General features: G+C 40.1%; 1 protein-coding gene across 7 annotated transcripts in view; it reads left to right on the top strand.

Moving 5' to 3' along the window:
- The first annotated feature begins 4 nt into the window (after positions 1-4).
- Positions 5-13,129, top strand: part of CIB2 (calcium and integrin binding family member 2) — a 40,066-nt gene continuing 26,941 nt past the window's right edge. The window contains exons 1-2 of one of the 7 annotated variants that reach the window (XM_077185680.1): positions 5-682; positions 1,694-1,713. Coding sequence is in view for 3 of the 7 variants with exons in the window: in XM_054642230.2 (XP_054498205.1) it covers positions 5,572-5,622 (51 nt within the window). In the remaining 4 variants the exon portion in view is untranslated. Of the gene's footprint in view, positions 683-1,385; positions 1,454-1,633; positions 1,714-4,532; positions 5,623-13,129 lie in introns of those variants that run through there. The other 6 variants (XM_077185679.1, XM_077185681.1, XM_077185678.1 and 3 more) reach the window with 6 other exon arrangements.

The raw sequence follows: 13,129 nt of genomic DNA, 5'->3' as shown, positions 1-13,129 counted from the left end.
GGCCCCTCGGCTCTCGCCCGCCGCTGCCTGAGGCGGTCCGAGCCTCCTCTCCGGCCCCTCGGCTCTCGCCCGCCGCTGCCTGAGGTGGTCCGAGCCTCCTCTCCGGCCCCTCGGCTCCTGCCCGCGGCCCCCTGAGGCGGTCCGAGCCACCTCCCCGGCCCTTATCCCCCGGCCCGGTGGAGGTGCTGCCGGGGGGCTGCCGGTGCGGGAGGCGTCGAGGCGGACGGCCTGGTGCCGCCGGAGGATGCTGGTCGTTTATGGGAAAAAAGTTGTTAAGAAAGACGCCAGATTTTTCAGAAGCCTCCTAGGCCCATGTACTTAAAGTGTTAAAAACAAAGCTGTTGAAATCGCGACAATTTAAGACTTCTTTTTGCCCTCATTTCTGAGGTTAATAATAATAACAATTTGTTTCGTTATTTTTAAAAGCTGATTCTGTGTCAGTTGGAGGAGCGGCGGGGGCCCTGAGGCGCCTCACGGAGCCGCGGGACCGGCCCGCCCGGGGCGGCGCATGGGCCGGGCACTCGCGCTGGGGGCGGCGGGAGAGCCGCGGCCTTCTGGAGAGCAAAGCACCGAGCTAGAACTAAGGCTAGAATTCTAGTAAGGCAGTTTGAGCTCGTACCTCTGGGAATGGCCGCTTTTAAAAACGTCTACCTTTTTAAACTCGGCAACATTAAAATTTGAGGTTTGTCTCAGACTAATTTCGTACCAATTTTTGGTGATAGAATTAGAAGATTATTAGCAGCCTTTCCAGTTACTTAGCTCAGTATTGGTAACTATATACATAGCGAACAGATATATTCATGTTGCATTCTTGTGTTTGTGACTGTATCTGCATCTACATTGTTAAGTTGCACTTGGATTGAAAAGTGGGGGAAGGGGCGATATTGTGGAGAATTCTTTTACACATTTTCAACACCCATTTGTCTGTGTCTTGTGGGTGTTACTATAATAATGCTACAGTAATAAGGCGTTAACAGTGGCTGGTTTGGATCTGTTCCGAGAAGGGATGCACGAGGCAATAATAAACCCATGAGTAGTTATTTTGCTTATGAAAATAATGCCTGTGAGGAGACAACAATACTGTCTTTCCCCTAGTGATCACTATATTGTCACTCCCTATGGGGAAATTCATTATATTACATTTAGCCTGCTAAGGCAACCATTTCATTTATTATTATTTTGTCCCTGAGGCAAGACACTGTCTTGCATAAAATACCTTAAAAAAAAACAAAGGTAATTTCTATTTATTATGGATAAATTAGGCTTAACAAAACGCACTCAGAAACCTCTCTTTTCTAACGAGGGGTAGTTTTAAGCTAGATAGATAAGATCGTAAAACCAACACATTTTCACACAAGGTTTTCCCTTTTGTTTATTTTCTTTAGCACTAAAACTCCCTAGAAAGTTCCTGCTCCTCATAGCAAAGTCGGCAGCTTTCCCTGGTTTGAGAGACGTGAGTTTTGCCTGTTTCTCAAGCTGTTTATTCATTCCTCAGACAGAGCTCTGATCATCCTCCCATCCACCATGTGTTGGAAAAGCAACTTTTTAACCCATTGCAGTAGCAAAAACTGTCATTTTACACATATTTTAGGTTTTCATAACTGTGTATTTACAGTTCACTTTTTATTTATAGTTCGTGCAGTTGTATTGTTTTCTGGCTCTGTAGCATCTTTAAGGAACTTTCTTTTTTTAGCTCCACAGCAGCTGTATAAGGTGAGTGTTACTATATTTTCTTTATTTTATGCAAACAGAATTTTGAATAGCTTTCCAGTAATAAAACAAATCCCAAAAACGCAGGGGGGATTTTTACAGCATCAGTGGAGAATAGAACTTCTCCCATTGCACGTAGTGATCATGGTTACTCACACCTGCATTGGGCCCTAGGGACTTGTGCAAAGTAACAACAGCATAAATGTACAGGCAGCCCCTCTGAATCAAAACTGTTGTTTTTGCTAACAGAGTAACTGTTCTTTATGAACAGTTATTCTGCACGGAAACATCTGTGTGAGAGGGAAGTTGTTGGAATACTTGGTGTAATGGGCATGAAATTTCTTAGGTTCCTTTCTCCCCTTCTAAAAGCTGTAGCAAACCAATATGTGAAAGCAGCAGATATGCAACGTGATTGTTAAAACTCTGTGTGGATCCTCTTGTGGTAAAGTGGTCTGTTCAGAGCAGCTTGAGCCTCCTTTGGTGAAGGATTGGAGTTTATACTTAAACCACCTTTGCATTCTCACTGCATAATTTACAGAGGCAACTTAAGGTACTCTGACCTGTCTGTTGGAGGCCATTGAACTTACACCTCTCTAATAAATCAGATCAGTCACCTGTTGTGACAGCCAGGGCTCCAGAGCAGAGAAATTTGCCCCAAAGGCTGTGTGGAGCTGCCAGCCTGGCACGTCCCACTGCCTGAGCTGTGGCTGTGGAAGCAAACTCCTGCAGCTGTGGTCAGCTGAGGCCATGGCAGCTGGCAATACTACACTGACAATACTACACATCTTGCTGTCCAGATCTACACTGGGGTGTGTGAGTAACAGTGTATTCCCTGCTCTGGGATTTAAACTTCTAAAGCAAATGAGCAGGGGCTATTTAACCATTGTGTCTGGTACAGTGGGCAGTAACATGGCAAGACTATTCTAGATATGCTGTCCCCCTTACAAAACTTTATCTGCAACCTATTGCAAGATGTTTGTTATCTATTTCTAATAGCTTAAAACCACTCAATTTGGCAAACAGTTTTTTAAAAACTGAAATATAGTGAAATGTAGTGCTGCTGGTAGTATTTAAGGTCAGTTCTTGCTGTGCACATTGAAAACATTAGATTTGTTGCAGCAACATGCTGGCAGTAAGTTTGGTTAACACCCAACTGGCAAATAAGCTAATCTTTGATAAATAGGAACAGATAGAAAAAGTCCAGAAGAGTAAACTGGAAGATCATCTGAACTTTGACACGTACAAACAAATAGGAGTGAAAAAGACTTTGTGTATTGTACTGTCTTTAAATGTTACCCAATTGGCACAGCAAGGTAATTGTGCATTGAGATGTAGTTAGCTCTGTGATAGGCTTGAGAAGAGCTAGCTGGTTAACACTGCTATCTGAATCCTCTGGCCTACACTGGAACCACAAGTAAGCCTTACCTGGTTAATGCTTTCCATTAAGCTCTGCTGCTATTTTACTGCTGTTATTTTGATCCAAAAGATAGAGACTTTCTGATGTGTTTGGCATCTAGGGTACAGGGGAAGCAGCCAGGGATATAAAACCAGGTGAAAACCAAAGAGATAGGATGTCAGCTTTTCACTGTAGGAATGTTGTTAAGCACAAAGAATCACAAGATGAAAAGATACGGAGCCATATCCACCCCTGCTGATGATTAACTTCTGTATAATGACATTAGAGGTAATTTGGCCATTTATACTTAATCTGATTTGCATAGATGGGCAGCTTGAAGTAGGTGGCTGTGAATGGAATGCCATTTCATGCAAATCACTTGCCTAAGTATTGGCCTGGTCTGATTGAGAGCAGCTGTTATCTCTTGCATTTTAGTAGCACCAGATCAGAGATATTAACCATGCTTAATTATATGTATAACCACTAAAGCCAATGATGGAGCTCATTCAGAGTTCAGGACAGGTAAGAACTTTCAGAACAGTGCAAGTTCTTAGTCTCATAGGGCCCTTATATATTGGGTTTTTTTAATTTAAAAAAATTGAAATACCATATTTTGCAGATTTTTAAAAATAATTTTTAATATTCTGACTTACCTGTGGAGAACTTTTTGGAACAGAATAGGAATCCAATGCCACTACACACCAGGGAAAAAGAGAAAAAAAGCACTGGTGGCTGGGAAAACAGAGATTGGTTTTGCCAGGTGACAGTCAGTACAACTGTCTGGTATTTGAACAGATGATTGCTGCTGTCTTGGTCTGATGGTAAATCATTCTGTTTTATTTTCCTTACTACTGTAGCTTCTTCCCTCTTATTTTGAAACTCTGCTGCAATATGCTCTATTGCTAGAATGCATTCTTTGATGTTACAAATCTGATGTTTGCTTATTGCTAATAAGTCTTATTGCCTACATCCTCATCCCAAGGCATTTATTTTGTATATGGGATATACCTTGTAATTTTTGTAGCTCAGGGCAGTGCTGGTTTGCAGCTAATCAAACCTGCATTTCTAAATCTTATAATTTGAATAAGCCATCTCTTACAACAGTCTGTGGTTCAGCACTTTTTAGAATGTTTTTACTACATATCCAACACAATTCATAGGATGTTTTTAGTATGTATACAATATTTTACTTGTATCTACAAGCTTTCACTATTACTTTTAAATGTTTGTTGTTACATGCCAAGGTAAAGTGAACTCCTATTATCTAATCCTGCTATCAGGCCAGGATCATTAGAAGCTGTAGTGAAAAGCACACGATAATTCTATGAGTGTTTTTATTAAACTTGCTATCTTGATGAGGGAATAATGACCATTGGCAGACTACAAATAGAGAAGTTGGAAATTTTACCCTGTTCTGTTCCAATGTGCCTGAATGGAAAGTGAGCTTATAATGGGTCCTTCTTTCCCGTTGCCATCCTTTCTCACTCAGACTTCTTCCTGCTGTTGTCATAAGAGCTTATCATTCTGCAGATGTTAGATAATATGATTTTGTCTGTCTGCTTCTCATAGATACTCTTTCATTTTTTTTACTTTCCCGTCAGTAGGGTTGTGGTGCGCTAGAACACACCGTGAGCCCTCTACTGGCACTTTCTGCTGTTGCTTTAGGCTGTGGTAGAGGTTTTTCCTTCCCAGCTGTGCTTGCTTGAGCCTGAGGAGGGAGGATGGCGTCTGTTTAACTACTTTAATCTTGCTGACTTTTTAAAATGTAGTTCCTGTGCGAAGGAGTCCTTGTGCTCAGTGCTGTAACCGGCAGTTTGGTGCCTTTGGGGGTGCACTCCCATCCTCGCTAGGCACGGGGCAGACACGAGTGTTTCCCGCGGCAGCGGGGCCGTGAGGACTCGGTGGGGCTGCGCCCAGCCGCGCTCCCCGGGCAGCCCGGGGCAGGCAGGGCAGCTCTCGGAGCCGCCGGGGCTCTGCCCGTGCGCTCCGCTGTTCCCAGGCTGGCTGGGGAGCCCGGCAACACGGCTGCGCTGGCCAGCGCCACCGGCTGACGCAGAGCCGCTCCAAAACCTGGAGGTGCCGTGAGGAGCGCCCTGAGCGAGACCCCGAGGCAGGAGAGCTGCGTTCTGCTGGGAGCGGCTGCTCGGGGCTTGGGTTATAAAAGCTCCGTATGCCTCTTAGAAAAGCATCTGAAAAGGGGCAGATTGGAATCCCTGGTTTTGCACGACACCTGCCTGTGATTTTAACACTTTCCTTCCTGGCACACTCCAGTCGAGCCTTTGGAAAGATTTCCCAGACTGTGTCCTTCCTCACTGGGCAGGTGCAATCCAAACCAGTTCAATGCAGGCTCTGGGATTTTTTCAGCACGCTCACGGAGTATACGTGCTCTAAATGCCTACAATACAGAGGAATCCAGCTACTTCTAATGGGATGCATTTGCCGAGAGGAAGAATTCCTCATTTAAGATGGGCAATAAGCAAACAATATTTACTGATGAACAGCTAGATGCCTACCAGGTAAGATATCTTGGTTTGCATTCGGGGACGAAAGGGACTAATCTACGTATGTTTATGATTTGGGTTTTTGTTTGGTTTGGGGAGTGGTTTTTTCCAATATAATTGAAGACTTTCTTTCTAACCTGCATGTATATATTCTACTGTTCCTTCCAGCAGCTGTAGTAATATTCTAAGGCTGGGTTGTTGAATATATTCATTTAATTCCCTCTCTGTATAGAGGGAGAATGGTCACATCCTCAGTGTCTGAACTAGGAAGCAGAATAAAGATTGTGACTAGCTTGACAATAGTGTAGCCCTTCTCTCCCTAATGCCTTTTGCTGACAATAGAGCAGAAAGGAATGAAATAGATCTTGTCTAAATTCACTTCTCCTAAGGATAAATCAGAGAAATATGCTTAGTGTAATTCCAGAATAGGTGTTGCTATACTTGTATCCACTCCTGGAAAGCAGTTTCTTACCTCATCGTAAGTAAGTGGGCATTTCATGTCAGGGGTAATTTAGTACTTCTTTATTTACTTAACATTGCATAAACTGCTTTTAAATAGGGTAAAAAGAAAAAAAAAGGATCCTCTGTTTTTAGTCATGTTTCATCACACTGCAAATCTCACTGAAATGGATTTCAGGAAGCTGTCTGCACAGTGGGCATCTTGAACAAGTTTCTGAAAATACAGTGAAGCAAAGCATTGAGTAGAAGTGTGCTCAAGAAGGAGGCAGCTGACCCCTTATTAATAGAGGCAGACAGGGCTGGCTGCATTGCTCTGTTCTCCTACATGAAGTGATAGACATTGAATTAGCAGCACAGGAAATCAAGATTTAGTTTATCTTGTGATAACCAAGGGACAGATACTGACCCTTAAGGGACTGGGTAACTTAATAACATTTTACCTTTGTGATATTTGATTAAAACTATTTGAAGTAGAATCTATTATTTTAGTCACTAATTTTATTTCAAGTCATTGCTAACGTGGACTTGTCAGAGGTGTAAATATTGAGCCATGGAGTGAGGCCAGGTGTAAATGATAAAATGCTTTCAACCGTTATGCCACACTGAAAGTAAGGCATAAACTAAATGCTTTTATAAATACCTAGTGGGGTTTTTTGTCATTGTAGGAAATGTGACAGTGGACCTTCTTAATTTCCACTTTGTCACACTTCTCCCCAGCAGTCTGTAATGTATTAATCTAAATTAATGATCTTAGACTTAACAGTCCAAGATCCAAAAAAGCTTTTTTGCATCCCTGCTGGAGAAGCGAGAGAGAAATCAAAGATCTGTAAAGCACAAGTCTTCCTACTAACAATAGAAGTGAACACAAAACAGAGCACAACTGCAGTGAAACAAAACAAAATCCAAATGTAATTAATGTTATCCTCTTGACATAAACTGGCAAATGCAAGAGCTGAAATGTCATCCCTAATTCAGTGCTCTTCATGTAGAAATTGCCTCTCTCTAATGGCTTTTGCAGCCCCTGCCTTTCATAATGCTGGGTAATTGATCTCAAAGCCTGGCAGGAGTTTGGCCCAGTGGATTGAGTCGCCTTTGGGATTTCTCTGTTACAGGCAGACTTGCAGTTCATTAGTGTAGAGCTAGACAATTTTTGACTACGTTTGGCAAGTACCATAAAATAACGGGTTTCAGGACAATACCTAGCTTGCAGAATTTGTCAGGAAGGAGCATTAGCCTCATGCTGTGAAGAATCAGATAAAGACATTATTTTGATGGTGATTTGCCTCTGATTTATTAGTTTTGCATCTCTCTCCAATCTTTTACACAAAAAGATCCTGGGCTGACTGCTGGAGCCACCCACACAGAGAGCTCTTGCCTCTCCACACCATCCTGGGGGAGATGGCACTTTGTACCTGGAGCTGTTTGACTTGGAATTTGCTGTCTTACCTGCCATCTTCTCATGTGTGGAATTTCTTCAGAATAGCAAAAGGAAGAATGGGGCAATGTTTCCATAATTTTTTTTGTGCAAGCTTTTCATGTCTTGAGCCAGCAGCTGAGTTAGCAGGGCCACTAAACCATGGACCAAAGTAAAACACTGTGTACCACAGTCCACTTTGCAACAGTCTGTTGTGCACATCTGTACCCCAGTGACCAGGAAGGCATCTACATATAAATTGCTTTTATAAATTGATCATTGAGTCTTTTTTTTTTTTCCCCTAAAGCAGTTTCTTGTGAATTTATGTGTCTGTGAGTTAGTTCTGTACTCCTTACAACAGTGGTCCAGTGATACTATGAACAGTGGTACAGTGTTCATAGTATCAGCATTCAGAAGGAAAAGTGTCAATCTTTTTTGTAAAATATATCTTGGTTCTTTTTTTTTTTTACTTCCTCACAGTTCCTATTGGTAAACTGTTCAAAACCTCACTCACCTCATGGTTAGACTTACAATTTCCTTATTGAAATCTGTTTCTGGACATTGTATTATCTGGTTGTACCTTCTATTATTTCTGTCTTTTGTACAAATTGCTTTGAGCTCATAGCACCTAATATTGTTTCAGGTGGAAAATGTTTATAATTTTAAAAAAATTCATTGTGTTTTATGTGCTTGTTCCATAAAATACACTATGAGGTGAAAAAGTGAGAAGTTCATGTGCCTAAAGTATGGTAAAACCTATGCAAGTGGCTTCGGCTTTAGAGTGAAGATTAAGCTGCAGAAAAATCACCTGCTTGAAAAGCTGGCATACATAAATCTCAGGTCATTAGTGTGATATTAATGAAATAAAAGAAATCAAATTGTTTGATTTATCCAAAACTTTCTGAAAAGCCTATGTATGCACCTTTTTTGCATGTAAATTGTCATATTGAAAAGCCAGTTGTTAGCAGAACTTTTGACTTTATATCCAAGAATTGTATCTGTGGTCACCCACAGGATATTACACCTCAGTGTTCTCAATGGACAATTTTTAAATGCTCTTCATTAAGACTGGTAGCCAGTTGAAACTCTTTGTACAAGAGACCTGTGATAGAATTCGATAATACTTAACCAGTCAGGTAGGTTTGTTTGTTTGTTTGTTTGTTTTTTAAATTCAAGTAGGTAGAGGCAAAGTAAAGAAAATAAATTTTCAGCTTTCCAGGCTAACACCTTGTCCTAACACCTGCTATTAAGATCATATTACCTGTTATTATGATAGTGTCCTTGTTGGCAACTCTTTACATTTTCAGAAGATTAGTGAAATGTTTTGCAAATTAGGCTTGTGCTAGCACTGGGTTGCTCATAGAGATTCACATCATTTAAAATACTGGCCTTCTAAGAAAAGGAATTTGACTGGGCATTTATGATTCTTATGCCCTTAGAGTTCTGCCTGTGGGTTTTAGTTTTTTGGGGTTTTTTTTGTGAATGGGGCTTTTTTAATACAGAAAATGTGAAATCTAACCAGGGTCTGGTGAGGGAAAAGGCAAGTATTGATAGGCAAGAAAGATGGGTTTCATTGCAATAAAAGAACATTTTAAAATTAAGATTTTAAAAGCTGCCTACAGATTTTGGAGGTCAAGTCTCATATTGAGAAAAGAAAATTAACTGAAATTTTAGGGTGTTTTGAGTGTGCACAGATGCTTGAAGCAATGGTAAATACAAGTATGCTGTAAAGCAACTTATTTATTCATTCAGAGCCATTTATTGACCTCGATGCACAGCATTTCTAACTGTAAAACAATTGTATTGAGTAGGAAATGCAGAGAAACTGTACTTGGGTTGTGGACAAACTCCTACACTGTTCAGTCAATCTCATTTCCTTTTCTGGGATTACTTGAAACAAGAGATCTGAATTCAGTACAAATTCAGTGATCCTTTTGTTTGTTTGTTTTATTTCCCTTCTAGAACCAGAAGATTATAAAGCATATTACTGGTTTTATTGCAAGCCATTTGTATTTGTTCATTAATGGTATTATTTACTCTGCATTATTTAATGCAGTCTGGCAGTCTTATAGGCAATATTGCAATACAATATAGTACAGTGAAGTAATGACTTTCTTCTTTTACACAAGAATTTCTCTGTTACAGAGCTCACTTTTTTCCTTTTATCAAAATTGACCTCAGACTGCAATTCAACTATATTTCATGAGCATTATGCAAAACCAGATTAAACAAGTGATGTTATGATCTGTCAAGAAACACCATTTGTAAAGTAAAACAGGTTCATCAAGCTGTCTTTTAAAAAGCCATCCAGACTTCATCCAGGGTCTTGGAAAATTAATCCTTTGCAAGAATACAAGAAGTGCATTCATAGGTTCCCCAGGATCTTCTGTAAAAAGTATTTTTCATTTGATACAGTATTGCTGTTATTGTGCAAGTAAAAGTAGCATAATAATGGAGCAAGTTTTTTGTGAAAATATCCTTTGCTCAGGTTCTTGTTTCATGTTACCATTTGGTGCATCTGTAGATGGAGCAAAATTACTTTTGTTGGCAGTTTGCTTTTTTTCAGTCCTTGCTAATGTCTGACTTGTTTTTACTCCCCTGTTGCCATATGAATATGTAAACAGGTTCTTACAGATGCAGATTTTTTCCTTCTGGAACTCAGTGGGTGTTTTGGTTGGTTGGAGTGTAATTGTGAAGTATATATGATAACAAGTAAGGATGAGCTGTGTGGTAAAATTTTCATTGGTGTTCTGAGGCAAACAGCATTTTTAACTCATTGACTCTGTTAACTCTATATACACTAACAGTGATGAAAATACATAAATATCTTGCAGACTCAGTCTTGCACAACTCCGTGCCAGTCTCAGTCGTGTGGAATGTAGAACAAAAGTATTGCATTTGTAAAACATTGCTAGAACAGTTAATAATAGATCTTATATAAGAGTTCATTTGTTCTGTCTGCTACCAGATTCTTGGTTGCTTCACAGGATGATATTTTGATGATGCTTTGATTAAATGCTCTTACACACATTTTGTACTTTGGCACAGTACAAAATGTCATTTGCAATTTTAAAAATGAAACCTCTTAAGTAATTTGCTTTAACTATTACCTTTTAAGGTGCTGCAGTATCTAATAGCCAGCATTTTTTTAAGAGCTGCTCTCTCAGATAGCTATGCTCTACAGTGTCTGCATTATCTTTGAAGCTGGGTTTTTTAAATTTGCAGTGATTTTATAAGACTGATTAATATTATTTTTGTATTTATAAAAGTTCCCAATTAAGCTGTTCCAGGATCAAAGTAAACCTGACCTTATGAAACTATACATATACAAAGCAGAATATATATTTTCTTAGAAGAGAAATATGCATTTAATGGCTTTCAGAAATACTATTTCACAGCATATTTGTAGATTTCTATTCTTCCATTCTGTAGTTCATTTCTCCAGATTTGTTCTGTAGAGGAATGTTTTGCATCCTGCCCTGAGGTTAGCTTTGTTCCAGAGCTGTACTTTATGCACAGTACTTGTTTCTGGGAGTGGTGATTGGGAACTCCCATTCACTGGACTCTGCTGCCATTCATGAGCTGTGTGCTGCTCTCAGAACTGGCATGGGCTGAGTGGAGCCACCCCTCCTGGTGTGCTGGATGGACACTCTACAGACAGCTAAGTAGCAGCATTGTCAGAGCATCTCTCTCTCCTTTTTTGCTTTGTTCAAATCACTGTAGAACTCAATACAAAGCAGAACCAACCAAGGAGTTTGCAGTCAAGTCCTGCAGATGACTGGACAAGGTGGTGGACCACCATATTTCAGTCTGTTCTGTCATAAATCTGCATTCATCTGACATAGGAAATAAAAGAATAAAACTGACAGCATGTGCATGCTGCTCTGCTATAAAAATGAAGTTTTAAGAGCAGAGACTGTTAACTGCACTTCACAAGCAATGCTGAGTGACTTGCAGAAAGTCCAATTACCAGCCATGAGCCAAGCTACCCATGGAACCTAAATACACCAGCTGTCTGCCTTTTCTATCTGCAAAGTATTTTAAGAAGTAGTTAAGCCATCTAAATGCTAAATCTGAGAATCAAGTCCCATTATACAAGATCGTGATCTCATGGAAATCAATGGGAAATTTATTTTCTGTTTGCTTGGTTTTATTCACATTGTCACAAGATGCTAAGTAGATAATTGCAGATTGGTTTTAGTGGTATCTTACCTCCAAACAACCATCAGTGATCCCATGTTGGACTTGTAATTTACTGGATTATTAAGGGCATGAGGACAGACTGAGCAGGAGAGTTGATCTTGGAAAAGTTGCATGTTTGTTCTCAGGGGCTGGAATCAGTGAACTGTCAAGGCAAAGCCTCTGTTCTCAAGAAGCTAAAGCCCCTGAGGGCCTGCTGTTAGCAGAAGTTTTTCAGGCCATTGTGAAGCACTAGAAATGAAGGCAATAATTCCCAGGATAAATTCTTGCCGTAATGTTGAACTGATAAGAATGATGAAAACTCTGGTAATATTTGTTTTGTAGTCAGTTTCTGCTTTTCTAGCAGGACTCCCAGACATCTTAGTGTCCAGACAGAACAGACAGGTTGCTTTTTGTGCTCTTAGTAAACTCAAATACAATCCACAAAATAGCAAATGTGTTCTGTGATATCTCTGGCTTGCAGGAAAATCGAAGTTATCATGTGCATAAATGACAAATGCTTTCCAGAGCCAACTTCACCTTTCCTTATGAGAGAGTGAATTTAACATGTTAATTTACTATTTATTGTCCTTCATTATGTATTTTTCTGTATGAATGAAGTAGCCAGAAGAAAATTGGATGATTCACCTCCGTGTTTCTTTGGCCAAAAGTCTTTAATTAAATTGGAATTAAATTGCTGAAGTTCCAGCAACTACAAAATGTAATTATGTTATTTAGACCTTTTTTCCATCATGATTTTAATCCAACTGAGGGCTGTGATTTCAAAAAAAGGAAAATTAGCCCAGTCCTGCACCCCTTTTCTGCCATCAATAGATACTTGTTTCACCTTTGTCTCTTGTACCAGCACTGCCAACACTGTATTCTAAGTCACTAGAAGAAAATGATCCAAGCTGAAAATGTGTCCATGATTGCTAGGTTCATTTGCAAACACATTAGTTCCTTCCTTCAGAGTTCTCTGATGCAGTTATTCTGTTCATCAAGGTGAAGTCTGCATAAAGGAACAGGCAGAAATAAAAGGGTGGGGGAAGCAAGAGGGATGGCTGGACTGCCCTATCAGAGGTCACATGGAGCTGTGGTTTTGCACTTGCATTTGGCTTTTTTATGGTAAATTGTTTCATAGCTGGTATCATCTGGTGGATCAAGACTATAGGCCAGGTCACAGTGAGTCTGTGGTGCTTTGACCTGAGTAGCTTTAAGATCTCTCTTAAGAGTGAGACCATTCTTAAATTTTTTTTGCAACCTTCATCCCTGACAATTCCATGCAATTGGCAGGTGTAATAGAAATAGAGCTGTCAGTAACAGTGGTCAGATAGATAGTTGCAACTGCTTCTGCTATAGAGGGTTTCAGTAGCAAAACCTCTGGGGATTTAGGTTTAGGTTACATTAGTAAAAAACTTGTTGATCAAAAAACAGGCAGGCAGCAGTGTTTATTGTCAACATCATGATGCA

Source organism: Agelaius phoeniceus, chromosome 13, assembly GCF_051311805.1.
Source record: "Agelaius phoeniceus isolate bAgePho1 chromosome 13, bAgePho1.hap1, whole genome shotgun sequence".
NCBI lineage: Eukaryota > Metazoa > Chordata > Aves > Passeriformes > Icteridae > Agelaius > Agelaius phoeniceus.
Note: the sequence above shows the minus strand (reverse complement) of the source record. Positions and strands in the feature narration are given on the sequence as shown.